At 44.9% G+C, this 19,437-nt stretch overlaps 2 protein-coding genes across 3 annotated transcripts; one reads left to right on the plus strand and one right to left on the minus strand.

Annotated features, from left to right (window-relative positions):
- Nucleotides 1-1,429: 1,429 nt before the first annotated feature.
- Nucleotides 1,430-7,177, plus strand: LOC114783703 (carbohydrate sulfotransferase 12-like). Of its 2 annotated transcripts, none has more exons than XM_028969209.1 (2): nucleotides 1,430-1,516; nucleotides 4,014-7,177. In XM_028969209.1, the coding sequence occupies exon 2, from the start codon at nucleotides 4,078-4,080 to the stop codon at nucleotides 5,389-5,391; it is 1,314 nt and encodes a 437-aa protein (XP_028825042.1). In that variant the 5' UTR covers nucleotides 1,430-1,516; nucleotides 4,014-4,077; the 3' UTR covers nucleotides 5,392-7,177. The 2 variants fall into 2 exon arrangements, with proteins under 2 accessions (XP_028825042.1, XP_028825043.1); XM_028969210.1 differs by having other exon boundaries at nucleotides 1,445-1,516; nucleotides 4,017-7,177.
- An 8,352-nt stretch (nucleotides 7,178-15,529) lies between these two features.
- On the minus strand, nucleotides 15,530-18,158 carry LOC114783706 (gastrin/cholecystokinin type B receptor-like). Its single transcript, XM_028969213.1, has 2 exons — nucleotides 17,915-18,158; nucleotides 15,530-17,623 (listed from the first exon to the last, which is right to left on the minus strand). The coding sequence occupies exon 2, from the start codon at nucleotides 17,480-17,482 to the stop codon at nucleotides 16,172-16,174; it is 1,311 nt and encodes a 436-aa protein (XP_028825046.1). The 5' UTR covers nucleotides 17,483-17,623; nucleotides 17,915-18,158; the 3' UTR covers nucleotides 15,530-16,171.
- Nucleotides 18,159-19,437: the final 1,279 nt, after the last annotated feature.

The following is a 19,437-nucleotide window of genomic DNA, read 5'->3' on the forward strand; positions in this document are numbered from 1 at the left end:
AATAATGTCTTTAGAAACCTGAAATTGACCACAGCCAAGTAAGACCAATGTTGCTCATGAGTCAGAAGCACAATCGTGGATGGGGATACCCAGGAGCGTGTAACTGAATTCCTGGATAAACATGGATTTCTCACATACCCCCTTGCTTCTAGTCAGTGTCATATAACAGGATCTGCTGCCATAATATTACTGTTTTTATCTCTGGGTGTCACAGGGAAAATAAATGTCACATTTGCAGCAACAGGATCCGAGGTTTCCCAGCAGAACATCACCACGCACTGGGTCTTCTGGCTCATAGGCGAGTGTTTTACCCACTAGGCTACTACCACCCAGTGCATCTTGGTGCCGTGTCTTCTCTAATGCAAGCTATATTAAATGTGCCTACAACTGCTTCTCGCAGGTCGCTTTTCTCAAACTGAGCCATAGAAATTTCATCTCTTCCAGGTGGGACCTTGTGAACCAGATTAAAAAAAAAAAAAAAGACACTCAGGAGGGGTAATGGGCATATACTGCTCATCACCAAGCTTACTGGAGCATTTTTATGCTGCCCTGAGCGATTCAATCACGCACTGACTTTTACTGCTAAATTAGGAGCTGAGTTGAGGATTCTGGAGTCCATCCTGGGACACACCCTTCACACATGGGAAGAGAAAGCTGGAGGTCACCACACTGTCTGCTGAGCCAGTGTATATTCCCAGCGCTGTTTCTGCTTCTAAGGTGGCACAGTTGTTGTGTACGACGCTGTGTAGATGCAGTGGGAAGAGGTGGCCGGGTCTGACCGTGTGGAGGCCAGGGCCTACTCAATAGTCATAATGTTATGGCTGACTGGTGTATACGAGTAAGTAGCACCGATTTTTAACCAGCCCCACATTTCCTATGTAAAGAAATACCGTGGTAACAAGTACTTTCTTGTTTGGGCCGTTCAGTCACACTTCATTTATACCCGATTAATATAGGCAGCGTGAAAGCAAATCTTTAAAGTGAAGTGATTGTCACATGTGATACACAGCAGCACAGCACACGGTGCACACAGTGAAATTTGTCCTCTGCATTTAACCCATCACCCTGAGTGAGCAGTGGGCAGCCATGACCGGCGCCCGGGGAGCAGTGTGTGGGGACGGAGCTTTGCTCAGTGGCACCTCAGTGGTACCTTGGCGGATCGGGATTCGAACCGGCAACCTTCTGATTACGGGGACGCTTCCTTAACCGCTAGGCCACCATCGATGTGTTAAAAGTGTAAATGAAAATGTTCATGCACGCAAAGCAAACGAAACAGTCGAATGCACATTCAAATGAAAAACGAGACCTCCCCCAGCGCCCGGATCTGCAGACAGACATTATGCGGCACGGCTGGAGCGACGTGACCCAGAAGCTGCCTCTCCGCTGCTCGAGTAGCGGGCAGCCGAAATCTCGCGATGTTTCGCGTGTTCTCGATTTCGGCACAGGCTGGTGTGTCAAAACACCCCGCTTCGCTCTCCACATCCTTCCTCGGAGAGAGCCGGAGTCCCGCGGCGAGGTGAGTCCGGCTACTCGCAATTCTCGCCACATTTTCGATGAAGAGGAGGAAAATAAAAAAAAAACAAATAAAATGAAATCGCGCAGCTCCGCGTTATCGCGATAATTCCCACCTTTGTGGTCCGACGGAACGTTATTCCGACTCGGGGGGGGGGGGCGCTCCTGTGCGCGAAGAAACACGAACAAACTCCGGTTTTATTATCTTCAGACCGCGCACCCTGTGCCGAAAACGCGCCGCGCTTCGCGTGTATTTCTGCTGCTGTTTCACGCAGATGGAAGAGAACGTCGTTTGCTCTGGCTGGCCGCCTCCGCGGTGATGGTGTCAAAGAGGCTGATTGTGGCTCCCCGGTTAAAGGCGAGGGGCTGCCGGTGCCCACCGTGAATGGCGGCCTACCGGACCCAGGCTGGCCGCCCGCCGCGCCGGGAGGGGCGCCTCTTACACCCAGACATGTCGGGGTTCACTTCTGGACGTAGTCAGCTAGCGGGGTCGCCAAACTTTTCCAAAGGCGCCCAGTCACACACGAAAACGAAGGAATTATTAGGTCATTTAGCATTTTAAACCATTCTTAGACAAAAACAACATATATATGGTGATGGGTTACATGCAGAGGAGATATTTTGTTTGTGCACTTTATATATACACTGCTCAAAAAAATCCCAGATTTGAACGAATGAAGTTCTGGATTTGGAGTCACGCTCAAAAATGAACATGGAAAAACACGCTACAAGGCTGATCCAACTTTGATGTAAGGTCCTTAAAACAAATCAAAATGCGTCTCAGTAGTGTGTGTGGCCTCCACGTGCCTGTATGACCTCCCTACAAAGCCTGGACATGCTCCAGATGAGGTGGTGGATGGTCTCCTAAAGGATCTCCAGACCTGGACTAAAGCGTCCACCAACTCCTGTACAGTCTGTGGTGCAACTTGGTGTTGGTGGATGTCCCTGATGTGCTCAATTGGACTCATGTCTGGGTAATGGGCGGGTCAGTCCATAGCATCAATGCCTTTGTCTTGCAGGAATGTCTAGCATTGTCTTGCATGTCCAACCGCACCAGCATATGGTCTCACCATATGGGGGTCTGAGGATCATCACGTTTTTTTATACATTTAAAAAGGGACAAATATTTGGCGCCACTAAGGACCTGACTGTCCAAAATATGTACTCGCTCACTGTTTAGTGAATCTGCCGCAATTATCTTTGATTACAGTTAATCATATTATAGGTTGTAGAGAACAAATGAATGTTTTCACAGGATAGCAGGCTGTATGTCTCGTAAGGTCTGCCCACGGCAGGACAGGTTCGACATCCAGGCCAGACTCGCCGCCTGATTTAATGCCGTCAGAGATAAATTTGGTAGTAAATTCAATAATGATCACGGCTGTGTTGTGACTGCTTTGAAAGTAAAGGGAATCCGAACATGTAGTATGCAGAATTCATGTTTATGGAAGAATGAAGAGAGGCGATTAATAACTAGACTTAACTAGAAACCAAAATTCTTGGCTGCAGGAGCCGGCATTCCGGTTTGAAACAGGGTCGAAACAGGGCAGAAAATGAATGGAAGTGAATGGAAAAAGAGGGGCTCCCATTACAGACAGGCCCACATGTGTTACATGTATTTAATTAATTGATTTTCACAATATACATAATTGTATGTTTAAAAACACCATTATAAATGTCAGTCTGGTTTCTTCTCACTTTTACCGTGCATGCTTTTAAAAAGGCATAAAACATTCCAAAGGTGCCATTAGTCTGACCGCAGCACAGCTTCCCCTTTCTGTTTCTGAAATGTGGCCTAATATGCAAAATGTCAAATCTATTATTTATGACTTTCACAGATTAAAGGCTGTGAAATCCCTCAAGATGTCCTTTTAGTTGCAGAAAGCCGGTTTGTGGAAATAAAACCATAACTGGTTGTTAGAATAGTCTCAGGCGTGTCTTCTCTATACCATGAGAAGACTTGGTGTGAACCCCTCCAGTCACGAGTGGCCACGTCAGGTTTACTGGCAGCTTCTTGTGATTTTAGATGTTTGCCTTGAAATCCTTTCTCCTTTTCTACCTGGTAATAAAATTTTGCTATGAATTTTCCGACGGGTGAAAGGACGCGGTTCTTCTCCCCCCTCCTCTCGATCCATCCTGTGAAATGTAGGCATGTATGTGAAAAAGCAGAAGTGGGCACGTGAGGTTGGACTGTGGTGGTCTTCCGTCTTCCGTCTTCTTATCGAGTTGTAAAGCAGAACCGATTTAAAAACTGAATCTGTCTCTCACATTTCCCGAAATGACCCGGTAGACACCACAGAGGGGTAATCACAGGTCCAGCTGCTTCCTGCATTCTCTTCTGTAGTCCTGGTTGGGGCAGAGGTAGCAGCAGAGGTGCTAATTTTGGAAGTGCCTCATCGTTCCTCCTGGCGCAGAACTTGTCACTGTCACGTTGACTGCACGGCGTCTTGGAGAGTGAGGTCCCTGCTACGGCGCTGACATCTCCCCTTTTCTTTTTCCAGCAGAAGGTGCGGCGTGTTCCCGCTTCTGTGGAGATCGGTCGGCTGAGATGGAGCCGAGGTGAGAATGGAATACCATTCCCCGTCGAAGCCAGAGAAAATGGGAACATCAAGACTTTTCCGCATATTTCTGATCCTGGGCTCGGTGTTCATGATCCTGTTGATCATTATTTATTGGGATGACGTGGGAGCCACCCACTTTTACCTGCACACCACCATCTCCGGGCCTCACCCGTCCCGGCCGCCCCCCGCGGGACACGGGCCGAAGCACAAGGGGGAAAACGAGCAGGGGAACTCGTTCCTGTCGGACATCGATGCGTTTGTCAACCAGTTTCTGGAAGGGACCGCCGACCCTACGGAACAGGTGAGGGGAGAAAGCCCACCCAGCCAATCCCAGAACCAGTCATCGGAGTCCAAGCCGGAGGAAAGGTTCGTTCCGAGGCGGGAGTGGAAGATCCACCTGGCTCCCATTGCCACGGAGCTGAAACAAAGGCAGGAAAGGCGGAAGCTGCTGGTGCGCGAGTTGTGCAGTAGCAACAGCTCTCTGGACTTCCCCGGGAAGAATAGGACGTTTGACGACATCCCCAACAAAGAGCTGGACCACCTGATCGTGGACGACCGCCACGGGATCATCTACTGCTACGTCCCCAAGGTGGCGTGCACAAACTGGAAACGCATCATGATAGTGCTCAGTGAGAGTCTCCAGGTGGACGGCGTTCCCTACCAGGACCCTGTGGACGTCCCCACAGAGCTCATTCACAACAGCAGCCTGCACTTCACCTTCAACAAGTTCTGGAAGCGCTACGGGAAGTTCTCCAGGCACCTGATGAAGATCAAGCTGAAAAAGTATACCAAGTTCTTGTTTGTGCGCGACCCCTTCGTGAGGCTGATCTCGGCCTACAGGAACAAGTTCGAGCAGGAGAACGAGGAGTTCTACAAGAGGTTCGCGGTAGTCATGCTGAAGAGGTTCGGCAACTACTCCGACCCGCCAGCCTCGGTGGTGGACGCGTTTGCTGCTGGCATAAAGCCCACGTTCTCAAACTTCATCCGGTACTTGCTGGACCCCAAAACCGAGAGCGAGGCGCCTTTCAACGAACACTGGAGGCAGATGTACCGCCTGTGCCACCCCTGCCAGATCAACTACGACTTCGTGGGCAAGCTGGAGACCCTGGACGAGGACGCGGAGCACCTGCTGCGGGTTTTGCGCGTGGACAATGTGGTCCAGTTCCCCGCGAGCCACCACAACAAGACAGTGAGCAGCTGGGAGCAGGACTGGTTCGCCCACATCCCCTATGAGTCCAGGCGGGAGCTCTACAAGCTTTACGAGGCCGACTTCAGACTGTTCGGCTATATGAGACCGGAAAAACTCTTACTCGATTAAAAAGGCTTCTTCTGTAATGCTGGATCTCGGTGCTCATGTGGAAAGTTTAAGTGTAGCCAGTTAACTTTTTTTTTTTTTTTAGGAGAAATCCTGAGGTCCAGTTTGTTTGGGTTTATTCAGGAATTATTTCAGACTTTTACACGGAGGCATACCCAGATTGCAAATGCATCACTCAACATCAGAAACCCACGATTTCAGAACATGTGCAAGTGTGTGTGCTACAGCCGACTAAACGTTTTCATACGTTGTTTTGATGGGGGGTGTGAGACATGGAAGCACTTTAAAAAAAAAAAAAGAAAGTAGCTACAGTAGCTATTTACAAGTTTTATTCGAAGTATGAGGTGAAGATCATCTTTTGAACTATATGCAGTGATTATGCACAGCACAACCATTTTTGTTAAAATGCGTTGATCGTAACGTTGCTTACTTGTACTATCCGCACCCGCAGGATGTAGTAGTGAACTCGGATTTGAAACTTGAAAGATTTTGGGCTCTTTTTTTTCTTTTTTTTGTACTGCCGCTAAGCGTTGGCTTTGTTCGCCAGTATAAGGTCAAAGAGCCGCTCGGTGGTCATCTGTATCTTGATTGAAGATAACTTCCCTTTTTGTTGGTGCGTAAGTATTTCCGTCAACTCCAATGATGTTTTTGTAAGTCTACACACCCAAACACACACGCATGCTACAATTTCATTATTCTGGATGATTTACACCGATTCACGTTTTCTTTGTTCATGTTACGGAAATCCTGGTGACACTTGACCTTGCACTGGCGAACATTTAGCACCAGTTTGAAAATAGTGGCGTAAGTGTTGTGGGTGTTCATGGTGGGCTTCATTCCTCAAGTTTTGTGTGAATTTGAACTGAGACTGTGTGCCTTTCAGTACCCTCAAAATGTTCTACTCTTTAACAGAGGAGGAAATCTTTGTGCTAAGGACCTCATTGACTTAAAGATTTTTTTTTATTAATAGTTTTGTGTTTTAAATTCACTATTTGGTTTTGGTTTCTGTGAGTATTGAACTTAGATGAAGCACAAAAATAGTGAAACCATTGCATACATCCTCACGTATGCTACTGTAATAACATGTTTGGGACGCTCCAATGTTATTTGTTTCCTTTTAAGATGCCATCATGTGATGCACTTTGCACAGAGTACTGTAGTATTGTTCACCTCCTTTCTGTATATTTGGTAATGTTTTTTTAGCATTAGATTTGTGTGTCTTTCTGTACTCCATGAAGTATAGATATACTGGGGAACAGGTGAAAGAGCCGAACCGCGGGGTTGTTGCCACCTGGATGGAACATGGCCGTATGAAGGTCGGCCCTCAGTGTTATGTACAGAGAGTTGTACCTTGTGGACGATACCTGCACTGTTGTGCCAAAGGGAATCACGTTTTCCAAGGATGGTGAAGATATTTTTATAAGATTTTATTTAATGAACCAAAACAGATGTCCTTTTAGGAACTCAATATAAGGTATTTTAATGAAATAGAGTATTTATGTATACTGATGTTAAATAATGTTCTTGAAATTTGTCAAGTGTATTTTTGCCCCCACTGTAATACAGTTTTTTCTGTGGTTACGGAACATTAGTAACCCATTTTAGGTCAAAAGGGAGTTTCTTATACTGTACCTATGCTTGTGTTGTGATTTTGTAAATCATTCTGTGCCACAGCACTGAACTTGACCTCTTTTACATGTTTGTTGCATGGGATGCCTAGTTTCAGGGGACATTATTGGTAAAAATAAAATTTAAAAAGAGAGATATTTTCTCCACACTAAAGCACATGGTTGTAATCAAATTATCATTTGGGTTTTTACTGTCAATTTATGTGTTATTATTTAAGTCAAGTAGTCGAATGAACATCAAAGCATGGTGTCATGACTTTTTTTTTTTTTTTTTTGCCGTTGTTTGCCATTTTTTTCCTTTACTTATTTGATAAGATCATGTTCTACCAATCTCCAGTCGGTCACATTCAATGATGTTTAATAAAAGATGGAGCATGTTTTCAACCTCTGGTCTTTACTCTTGTGTGAAGATGACGAACTACGTTTCATTTTGCAAGAGTCCTCGATTTATGTATTTTGTTTGGTTCCCAAACTGTAAATGGGTCACTGCATTCCCCCAACTGCTACCCACACACATAATAAATCTCCAGAAACAACCAAAATACAAAATATATATTTTTTATGCTTTTAGTGGTAATGCGCGTTTTAATATTGTCCCTGATGCATAAAACAGTGCCCACCACTAGGTGGCAGTAGGTCTCCAGGATTGATCACGTTTGGGAAGGGGGGGGGGGTGTAAGGCATCACACAATATAAATCAGTGTTCTGTGTTGTGTTGTTCCCTGTCACAAAGAGCCAAGATCCTTCTCACACATATGGAAAATTGCACTGACAAAAGTGTCCATTTTTTTGTTTTTCTGCCTTTATTTTCTTTTTGCCATTTTCTTTGCCGAGGTACCAGGTGACATGAGGGTCACTAATGCATATGAGCAGGCAGGCTGTGAGGCAGGCGTGGTTTGGGGGGAGAAAAAGGTCAGCATTGGGTCCAGGTGTTCTGACTCCGCGTTTTCTAAAGATCATCTTCAGGGTCCTGAACACAATCCTGCCTTTCGCCTTGACTTAGAGCTCCGGTGACAACACCGGCAGTCCGAGCAATTTTGGAGCTACGGACTCATGTTAACCAAATTGCTTGCAGGTTTGATAGACAGTGGTTTTGTCTTCACTGGTTTGCAGAGTACTGCACGTTTATAAAAGATTTCCTCTTTGAGTGCACGCTGAAACAATGAAATGGATTTTAGTTATAGAAAAGACTCTTGGTGCACATGAGGATTTTTTTTTCTTTTTTCTTCAGTTATACCGGGACAAAGGGACATGTTTTAGCTCTATGGGTTCATCAGGCCTCATGGATTATCACTACGCATTACGTGCGCAAACTTGTCTGAATATTGTAACATGTGCTTTTAAAACTAGCTGAGCTTATATTATCCTGTGATTAATATTTAACCAGAGGCAGAATTGATATTTATTGTACAGCAACCACTTTTTGCGTCAGTAAGGCGGAGGGCTAAATCGATATATTGTGGGAATTTATTTAGTGATAAATTATAGATAAGCTGCCCTCTAGTATTGATATATTGAAGTTTACGCTGAGCACCAGACAGCGATGATGTTAAGACACTCATACAGTAGTAGTTTTTCTATTTTGAAAATATATATATTTATGTAAAATTTGAATTGTACTTTGCAGTTATATTATGATTGTATAATATAGATATGTCCTGCGGTGTATGGTATGGTGCAGAATTTGTATCCTCGAATTCTCTGCAGTTCTCACTTGAATACTTGATACAATAGAATGGCACACATAAATTATCATTGTTGATGAACATTTCTTAGTAACAGTCATTCTGCTGATCAACTGCACTATTCTGCATAATATCATATAAAATGCTCTGGAATAAGCTCAAGTAAGTGGTTATCTGTGGAAAAGAGGGCATAATGAACTATATGATAACAGGAGTGGGAATAACCTTTTACAGAAGCCATTGAATTAAACCACGTTTAATCAAACAATGTCTACATTTTTCTCTCGCTTTCACTCGCTTTTCACTATTTAGATTGATTTAAAGTAGATAACACACACACACGCGCACACACACACACATTAATTTAGTCTTTTACTGCTGTTGAGTGACAGAGTGGCAAAGTGTCCTGGCGCTGAATCAATGGTGCATGAATGTCAAAACTAGCTCAAATTTTATTATAACTGCCCTGCAATATGAAAAGCGTGTCCCAGGATGGACTTCAACTAAGTGTTTATGAAAAGTGAGTGAGTGTGAGTAGATTTTTCTCCATGCACCCCGTAGTTTTGTCATTGACACGCTGACATACTGTCACATTTTATTTGCTCATCCAAATCTGGATGAAAAAAAAAATCTGCTTTTTTATGATTCTGGATGGCCTAAGGGCTTGTTGGACAAAGCAATTGCGAAAGGCAGTTTAATTCACCTTAAATGATATGCGCCCTAGGCGCATCCCTGAGTTAATTGAATAAGGGTTGCTGATGGATCTCGGAAGACACGCCAAGCTTCACCGTCCCACTGGTCTGCTCAACGCCGCGCGGCTATCACTTCAAAACTCATTTAGGATTGTGGAGATGTTCCCTCGAAGGCTATCAGTTGTGCCACTCTAATTAGCATTTGCCCACTGTTGCATGGTTCTTTTCTAAATATAATCCTTATGCTAATGAAAGCATTATGCGTCGGATGGTAATTTCAGGCCTTTCCCCGCTCCTTGCCAAGCGCGATCCTCTGTGTCCTCGCCCTGATTGACTTCGAGCCAGCGAGGAGACAGCATGGGCACCACAAATGTCATCTCCAGCAGAGGCCTTGAATAACTTCGACATGTCTCAAGGGCAAAAGTGATCGGCGGGGTTTGCATGTCAACCCCGACTCTGGCGGGTTCACTCCGGTTATGCGTGCTTGTGACACATCCGCCCACGGCTTGCATAATCAAACTGGGTTAAAAAAGATTATCCGGAGACTTTAATGGCAAACGTTCCACACTTCATAACCACATTTGGTTCATATTTACTCTTTTTCACAACCCCTAGTTAAAGGGCAGCCCTGACATGTTCGTTCGTGTCCGGCCGCCCCCTCGCCCCCCTGCTGAACAGTTCCCAACATTTTTTTTATGAACTCAGCAGCAGTTGGTGACAAATAGCGGCTTCGTGTCATGTCAGGATCTCATCTTCTCCAGATCCTGACGGAAGGTTTTCCGAACTCTTCAACTGTGGGAACTTGTCAGTTTGCTTCAGCGTTTTGAGACGGACAAGAGGAAGGAACGGTACCCAGACCTCCTCCGGAGTGCGCAGTCACTCTGAACTGACCTTGACTTGGCAGCTTGAGGGTGCCAGCTGGCGGTTCTCAATCCTAGGAAATTACCCAGGATCGGCGCAGATGTGTCCAGGCAAGTGGTCCAGCCCTCCCCCCACCCCTCCTGCACCAATTGACTGATGGATGTTCTGTCCTCCTGTATTACACAACACTTATCTTCTCTGGCGCAGGTCAAAATAGTACTCCGTGAAGTGGAGCTCATGAATGAAGTTTGGGGGGGAGATGATTTTTATTAGCTTTGTAAACAATGACAGTAAAGATGAATCTAATCTAAAAAGACCATTTCCCAAAATTATAACCAATCTAATCATACAATCACCAAACCATTCTACTAAATAACTGGATTCAGTAGAAGGTGCATCTGTACTCATGAAGCACTTTCAAGTGCCAGCCCACCACCCTTTAACACACACTCACCCTTACGATCCACCTATTGTGCATGTCTATGGACAGCTGGTCCACCCAGAGGAAACCCATGCCAACACGGGGAGAACATACAAGCTCTGCGACCACACAGGGTGCGAGCCAGGATTCAAACTCATAACCTTGGAGGTGTGAGACCACGTCGCTTTGAGGCATTGCCCAAAAAATCCCACATTTACAGTAAAATGTGAAGTCTGGTAATAGTGAGATGAACCAGGTAACGCTGTGCTTGCTGTCAGATCCTCATTTTCTTACACAACAGTGTGGAGAGAAAATATGTTATTTAATGTTCTGTTCTATTCGTGCTATTTGTGTCTTATCTTAAGAAAAAAAAAAAACACAGAAGAATGCAACTGATATGACAAATTTATGACGCTGATGTGCTCAGTTTTGCTACACAGTAGGCAGCAATCGTTCATGTTGGCCACACTTGTTTCACGCTGATAAGAAGGTACGGATGTGCTATTAAATGAGGTGTCCAGACAGTGAGTAATTGTAGCCCAGAGTGCCCATATTTCCTCGTCTCTCTCTGCTACATTAACGTTGCCCTTTGGTCTCCACACTGACCAGCGTGATGAATGGTCCTTTGTTTCAGCAAATGGATCTCATTGCGTACTTGTGTGTACCAGATGAATGTAGCGTTTGTTGTATTCATTGTTATCCTTCACAGCCTGTTGCAGAAGAACCTGGACCAGAGTTGTGGACCAGAGGTCCAGCTTTTTTTTTTTACTGTCAATACACATTCTTCAAGGTCTTAACCCATACAAAAGTGCCATTTCAGGTCAGTGGGAAATAATGTGAACTGCATCCAAGTAAAAATGATTAAACGCCACCCGAGCCCTCGGCTTTCACCTCATTCCACACCACAACCTTGGCTCTGTGGATCATCACGGCTTCAGTAATATGCCGGGGTTAATGGAAAAGAGGTCGGAGGTAAAGAATTGTCACGTAACACAATCTCACAGGGTGACCCAAGCAAATGGTGTCCATTCAATCGGCAGCACCGGCTGTGGAGCGCATCCGGGGACGGCGAGCCCCGCCCCAAGGATGCGCTGTCCTTTCCAACATTGATTATTCAGGGGCTGCTGCCTTGCGTTCAGACTTGATGCTGGAAGTTGAGTGGAAGTTAACCGAAGGCGATTGTTGTGGTGCGCAACGATCCGCTCAGCCATGGGATCAATTTTTTATTTGCTCTGAGTCATCCTGGGAGTACAAATGTTACTCCAACCTCAATTAAGTGAAGTTTCCATTCCTTATTCTATGGCGAGGAAGCATTTGCAGAAATTAATGTTTTTGCCCTGAATAACTGAATCAATGGAAGGCATCGCTCACTGGGCCGGAAAGCAAAAGGCGGCGCGGTGCGTGAGCTGAGACAGAGGTCATGATTATGCTGTCATCTTTGCCACCCAGCCATGACAAAGGGTCTGTGGTGTCTCCATGGCGACGCCTGTCATCAATCAAACTATGACAACCGATCCTGCTCCCTCAATCTCACCCTTGAGACTTGTTCACTAGTTTAAGGATATAGGATTGATATGAATAAATATAACAAGGCAACAATAATCATCAAGATAATGATTACAGTCAGTGTGAAAATTACCCTTCCATCACCTGAAACCACCTCTGGAACCACCTTCTTTTAGGAAGCTTTGAAATGGCAGGAGATTGGCTTTCTGCTTCTCAACAAAACAACATTTTGAAGGAAACCCACTTTGCACCTTTGCATGCTGATTGGTGTTGCACATTGATTAAAATGTATGTGAGGTGGCAATCATTAATCAGAGGACAATTTGAAATGTACATATCAATAAATAAATCAACATTTCTTTATAAAGTTTGTTCATAGATACATACGGCATAATATAGGGCAGTGTTGGCCTGTAAGGAATTGACCCCGTAATCAGAAGGATGCCGGTTCGAATCCTGAACCGCCAAGGTGCCACTGAGGTGCCACTGAGCAAAGCACCGTCCCCACACACTGCTCCCCGGGCGCCTGTCATGGCTGCCCACTGCTCACCAAGGGTGATGGTAAAAAGCAGAGGACACATTTCTTTGTGTGCACAATCAGCAAACGTTGTCTAAACTGGAAATTGTAAGGCCATTTACTAAACCAGACGGCGCTTTTTTAGGCACATCTTCATGTCCAACTGGAAATAAATGTCATGAGGGTTCAAATAGCCAGCCACTAGCAAACAGTTCTGTTCACATAAAATGTTCAGGTACGGGAGGAACGTTATTCAAATCATCACAAATCACGCTGGGTGATATATCAAAACAGTGAAACATTCAGACTCTTTTTCATCAAATAATTTGTTCAAAAGATTTCTTAGTTTTCTTATTGGAGTTGCTTTTTTGAAACATTGATCAGATAAAACCACTATTACACATGAAAATGAGGTGCAAATCTAATTTGCACACATCAAAGCCTTACAGAGAAATCTTGTGTAATCATCTTCTTGCTTATTTTTGGCAGTAGAGGCTATGGATCTCATTAAAAAGAAGAAAGAAAGGAAGAAAGAAAGGCCCTACGTCATTGTACAGAAACGTGTAAAGCTATTGCTGGCAAGAAATGTTGACTAAGGCATGTTTCATATGAGCTGTTCTCTGTAGTGGCTTTGATTTAGTAGTGAAGGAAAGGCATTTGCTCCCCTTTGCTAAATAATTTTGTCCGTTTCTACGTGTCAAGTGTGTCCAGATACTGGGAAAAAGAGATGAAACATGGGATCACTGGGATCACGTCTCAGCTACAGCTAAATGAATTTAATATATGAGTACATTGCCTTTATTTAAAACAATTTAAGACAATTTAAAAAAGACAAAGAAATTGAGATACTGGACACCAAAAAGCTCATCTAGAAAAAAAAAACATTTTAGGGAACAGTGGTAACATTCCTCATTTTGACGAGTCTCATTTCGAAAGAATCTTTTTCAACAGCTTCTGAACGTCACTCACAGGCCATTACAAAGCCTGCATACACCGAAACATAATTACAGAGCCTGCATACATCGTTCATCATGGATGTACTGAACAGAAAATTGATCAAATGCCAGCCATGTCAGGCTGCCTGCTTGTTGCTAAAAAATGCTCTGCGATTGGGCCCAGCTCCAAGGGACAATGCAGACTCGACTCGACCCGAGCCGACCCACCCAATAACAAGACTCGCCCACCTGTCCAACACAGGAATGAGAAAATCTACACTTTAATTTTCTATTGCTTCTATGCAAATGCAAACAAATCCTTGTTAAGTTATCTAAAGCTATCTACACATTAGACATTGTCATTTGCATATCAGTTTCCAGTTAATTAGTTATTCCATTTTGATCGTTTTTTTTTAGGAAGCTTTGAAATGGCAGGAGATTGGTCTAAATTTACTGACTATTATCTCACTGCTACACAGCTGTAATACTGCTGTGGTCTGATCTCACACATCCCATGCTCCATCCACTTCATGGTTGATAGATACATAGATAGATAAATAGATAGGAACTTTATTTACCCTCAAGGGAAATTCTGATGTCCAGCCGCCCATTTAAAAACAATTATTCCTCTAGTCATGATAAGTAATAAGTAAAAATATGTGGCCCAGCAGCTCCTCCATCTACTATTGTTTATATTGCATAGTTTTTTATATTATGTATTGTATTGTGTTGCTTAATAAAGGCCGATGGCTGAGACCAAATTAATTTTGTGCGTTGACATGCAATCAGCTGACAGAAATCCAGCCCTGGTATTGTTGATCACGTAAATGACTTTGGTAGCTGGAAATATCTGTTAATATTGGCATACTTGTAGAGAGCAACTTTGTCAGCAACAGTTAGTCTTGAGGTCAAGTGGAATTCTGTGTTGCAAGTTTGTCACTTTAAAAGGTCAGTTGATTATTATTGTTGTCCCAAACAAGTATGATTTCAAATAAAATTCTTATTTCCAACTTGGTCAATGACCGTTTGTTACTCATTTTTTCTATTTAAATATATTTCATGTCTTCTTTCTCATGTACATTTCTCAACTACCCTAAACTGTGGTATATGTAAACCTATGAAAACATGCAACCAACACAGCATCCCCCCCCCCCCCCCCCCCCCCTTCACCTTATGATAACATAAAATATTTTTAGAATTAAATTGTATAAATGACAGTGCATGTGTAAGGATGATGAGAGCACTTGTTTTCCTCGCTCCACGCTGTCTCTGTGAAAGATTCATTGGCATTGTCAGGTGCTGACGATGAAATTAGATATTATGCATGTGCACGCCGAGGCCCCCTACAACTGGAACGCTTCCGCCCCTTCCCATAGCCCTCTTAAGATGAATTACATTAATTAAATACATGCGTGCATGCAGCAAGTGACTGACGCAGATGATAGGGGGAAAACTTTTTTTTTTATATTGCGGTGGAAGAAGGGCTGCTGGGGGACTATAATATCACTTGCCTCTATGAATGGAGGTATGAATATCTGAATAGGCCTCTGCATATATGCGCAATGCCTTTTGTGGGTGAAAAGCCCATTTCTCCACAGTAACACGCATTTCTTATAAATTCAGGGTGATTATTATCCCAATTCTTCACTGCCGTAAAGTTTCAAGTTGATAGTGAAAAATGATTTTCCTTTCAAATCCCCACCCCTTTTCTTCACGGCTTCCGTCAGCATCTCCAGCAGCCAGAAGCCACCGGGATGTGCATTGTATGCCTTAGAGCAGCTTTACACACAAACGCAGCAGACAAAAATGGTGTTTAATCTGCTTGTATCAACATCATATTTTATTTAGATCACACCGAGGACATGGATTATTCACGCAATTTGCTATACACCCACTGAATGGTCAATGTCACACTCAGCCCTGCATTTTTATGTGTCTGCGAGGGTGCGTTTCATCTGCAGAGTCTGCATTATGTAAGGAATCAGAGGGCACATTTCAGCATGCCAAAGATGGGGTCTATGACGCAATATCCCGTTTTAATTAACCCTGCGAACCCTTACATCAGCATAATATAAAATACAACAGTTTTCAACCCATTAGGTGGCATTCCTTGAGTCACATTCTCAAATATACCCAAAATCTTTATTCTCTTTTATTCAGTACAAACTGTACCAGGCAAATTATAAATTAGTACAAACCCCCACCCATGAATGGACGATGATAACACTGTGCATGGAACAGTGGAAGAACAAAAAAATACACTATACCTCTTTTAAATGGATATAACATTATTTTTTGCTTATGACACATTCATGTTTAATGTTTTTTTGACGCAGCTCTAGTCACAAAACCTGCACAAAATAAGACAAAAAATAATAGCATAAAATAAGTTTGCTTTTTAGGTGCAACACAAGACACATTTTTTCCTGGTGTGTTTAAGCACTGGGCCATATTACATTTTCCATATTGTAATGCTGATGTAACCGGATGTCACTGTGCGTCCATCCATCTTTTTTCAAGGCCATTTCACGCACACATTTACTGCTCCCTTAAGTCCGGTGTGCTCCTCGACCCCGACCGGTCTGAAATGCTGTGAAGACACACAATCTGCCTATGGTTATCAAACGCACTTGTGTGGGAACACCAGTCTGACATGGCGTCCTCAGCCGCCTGGCAGGCCACGCCCTGGTGCAGGGAGGACATCTGCCCCTTGTAGGAGAACGTCCCGGTGAACGTGGTGCTGCTGCTGGAGGAACTGAGGAACGAGACGAGTCTCTGGTGATACTTTGACTTGATCTCTTTGGCGGAGCGGTAGAGGTCCCCGATGAAACAGTAGCATATGGGGTTGAGGCTGGAGTTGGTGAGGCCCAGCCACTGCGCGAACGGCCGGAGTTGTAAGACCCAGGGAGGGGGGTGCTGCCTGTGGTCGATCCAGATGTCCGCCACGTACAGCGGCAGCCAGGACACGGCGAACAGGAGCACCAGTGCCACCACCATCTTGGCAATCTTCTTACGCATCTTCAGGCGGGAAGAATTCATGGCCTGGCTGTGGGGGTCGAAGTCGCTGAAGTTTCGAGAGGCGTGCCACAGCTTCCGGCCAGTGAGGAAGCTGATGGTGAGGTTAAAGGTCACCGGGATGCAATAGAGGGTGACGAAGAGCAGAACGTTGTAGACCTGCTTCAGCTTCGCCTGCGGCCAGATCTCACGGCATATTGGCAACACAATGTCCCCAATCAGAGGGATCTCGTCGCGCTTGTTCATGAATATCAGGGGGGCACAGATGCCAGAGGACAAAACCCACACCACAAAGATGGTCCAGAGGATCTTCCGCCGGGTGAAGAAGGAGCGGGCATTCAGGGGGCTGTGGACGCTGTAGTAGCGGTTCACACTGATGACCGTCAGGCTCAGGACGCTGGCGGACACGGACACCGCCTGAATGAAAGGCACCGCCCGGCACAACAAGTCTCCGTACACCCAGGCGGTGTAAATCTTGTGGCCCAGCGTGATGGGCATGCACACGCAGACCACCATGAGGTCGCACACCGCCAGGTTGATCAGTAAACTCCGCGTGGCGCTCACGCCCGGCAGCCTCTTGCTCCGCCTGCTCGTCAGCACTCGAATGGACATGACGTTGCCCGTGAAGCCCACGATAAATGCCAGGATGTACATCACCGTGAGAGCGATGGTGGTGGGCTCATGAATGGTTAACAGAAAGAGGGTCTCCAGTTCGCTGCCCCCGTTCGATGAGAAATCACTGTCCGTGTCCTCCGCTCCACCAAGCGATGCATTCTGGGGTTGCCACGGGTTAAACAGTAACCCGGCTTTCTGGCGGTCCGTGGAAAAATTCATTATTTTCCCCAAGGTTTAGCTGTGCATCACATTCCAGGATTCTGCTCGACACATCGTCCTCAGCTCAGCTCCTCTGCATGATAACGTGAGGTGGACTCCACTCCCTCCAGCTCCTTCAGAACAGACCTATGGATTCATCTTCTGTTAAATCAAAAAGTAGGGGGGGGGGGGGGGGGGGGGTTCAGCCAAATCCACAGAGTATAAATTATCAGTGTGACGCTTTCTCACCCCCCCCCTCCAAAAAAAATCTATTTCAAATTGACTGCATATGGACAATGCTACCAAACTTCAATTATAATCAATAACAAATATGTCGCCCTCCGTGCACATGAATTATTCACTATGATGCTTAAAAGCAAACATGCAATACAATTAAATATATATATATATATAAAATACCATGAAAACGCAGTAAAATGGGAATCCCCATACCGGCAGTGATCCGGCAACTGGTCCAGCTTCCACTTTAAACCGTGAACATCGTCTTCACCCTGCATCACGACGAGCCCTTCCACTCATCACCCCCCCACGAGGAATCACCACGCGCTTTTACGCGCGGATGGGGCTTCGGCTCTGCGGCACCGTACCTGTTACGCGCACGTCCCTCCGCCCGCGTCTCGGAATGAGAGCCGAGAGGATGCTGCGGGATGCTGCGGGATGCTGCGGGATGCTGATGCTGCCGGTGGGGAGCGTGCGCCGTTACGCGCGCGCATCTCCGCCGCGCAACTAACCAAACACTTCCAAAAGGAAAAGCGTGCGCTGTCTTATACACTTTACCTAGAACCTAATCTGAACCCTCACACACACACACACACACACACACACACACACACACACACACACACACACACACCACGTAGCAGCAGGACCAGGCACCCCAGACCCACGGCTACTGAGCATGTGCGCGTCGGCGACTCGCCATTTGATTGGTAATTACACCCACTGGCGTGTGTAACAGGAGATTAAAATGTGAGCAGCAGGGGAAGTTCATGGTTCATGAAATTGTAAATTGTAAACGCATCCAGTGTAATGCAAAAATGCTTTACGTCACTTTGGATATAATGCATGGCTAATTCAACACGCTGATATTCACATTATTGCATTGTCTACTATGCTAAAATGTACTTTTCATCCCTTTCAAGCAAGATGAACATGAAGCCACTGAACATCATGTCAGATATGAACAAACGGAAACTACATTTATACTTGTGTGGTCCTTATATCATGTCAAGAATATATGACATGAATATTATGACATGGAATTTAGTTCTATGTTCAGGAAATGAATTTGTCATTCCTAAGATGTTACAGTAAGGGGGATCTTTTTTTTTAGGCAGAAATAGGTGAGACCTTCTGACGTGTGCATCACGAGAGAATATTATAGGGCTGCCAGTGAAATGTTTGCTGCTGCAGGAGAACCAGCACCACAAATAATGCAACAATTGTGCTATGACTGACTTGTCTCTGCAAGCATTTCATCTGATGGTGGCCACGGCCCCACTTTATTGCCATTAGTAACACTGGGAAGTTGACTTTTTAGTGCACTGTACCCACAGGCTCATCACGGCAGATACGTCAGTGTTTTCGGTTTTGCTTATAAAGTGCCTGAACATTATTTTTTTTAGTGCTCTGGCAGCCACAGTGCTTTGCAGAGAGTGGTCAGTCATCCAGGACCTCTGCAGACCTTTGCCAGCTGCAGGCACACACACACACACACACACACACACACACACATACACATACACATACACACACAATGTTCCCACAGTGTCACTTTAACATGCTCTGAACAAATACTGAAAGAAAATTAGCATGTTTGTGCGTATGATTTAAGTCGCGGCCTCCAGACATTCTGGATTGTGGCTGCACTGGGGAAAAGAAAACCTATTAGAAGCATTCACACAGCTACCGATTCTATTAATGTAATACATGACAGCGTGTGTAGTTTTTTCAAT

The sequence above is a fragment of the Denticeps clupeoides genome, unplaced genomic scaffold (genome assembly GCF_900700375.1).
Source record: "Denticeps clupeoides unplaced genomic scaffold, fDenClu1.1, whole genome shotgun sequence".
NCBI lineage: Eukaryota > Metazoa > Chordata > Actinopteri > Clupeiformes > Denticipitidae > Denticeps > Denticeps clupeoides.

Excerpts from the sequence above, each read along its gene's own strand:
- LOC114783703 (XM_028969209.1), top strand. The coding sequence starts at position 4,078 with ATGGAATACCATTCCCCGTCGAAGCCAGAGAAAATGGGAACATCAAGA.
- LOC114783706 (XM_028969213.1), bottom strand. The coding sequence starts at position 17,482 with ATGAATTTTTCCACGGACCGCCAGAAAGCCGGGTTACTGTTTAACCCG.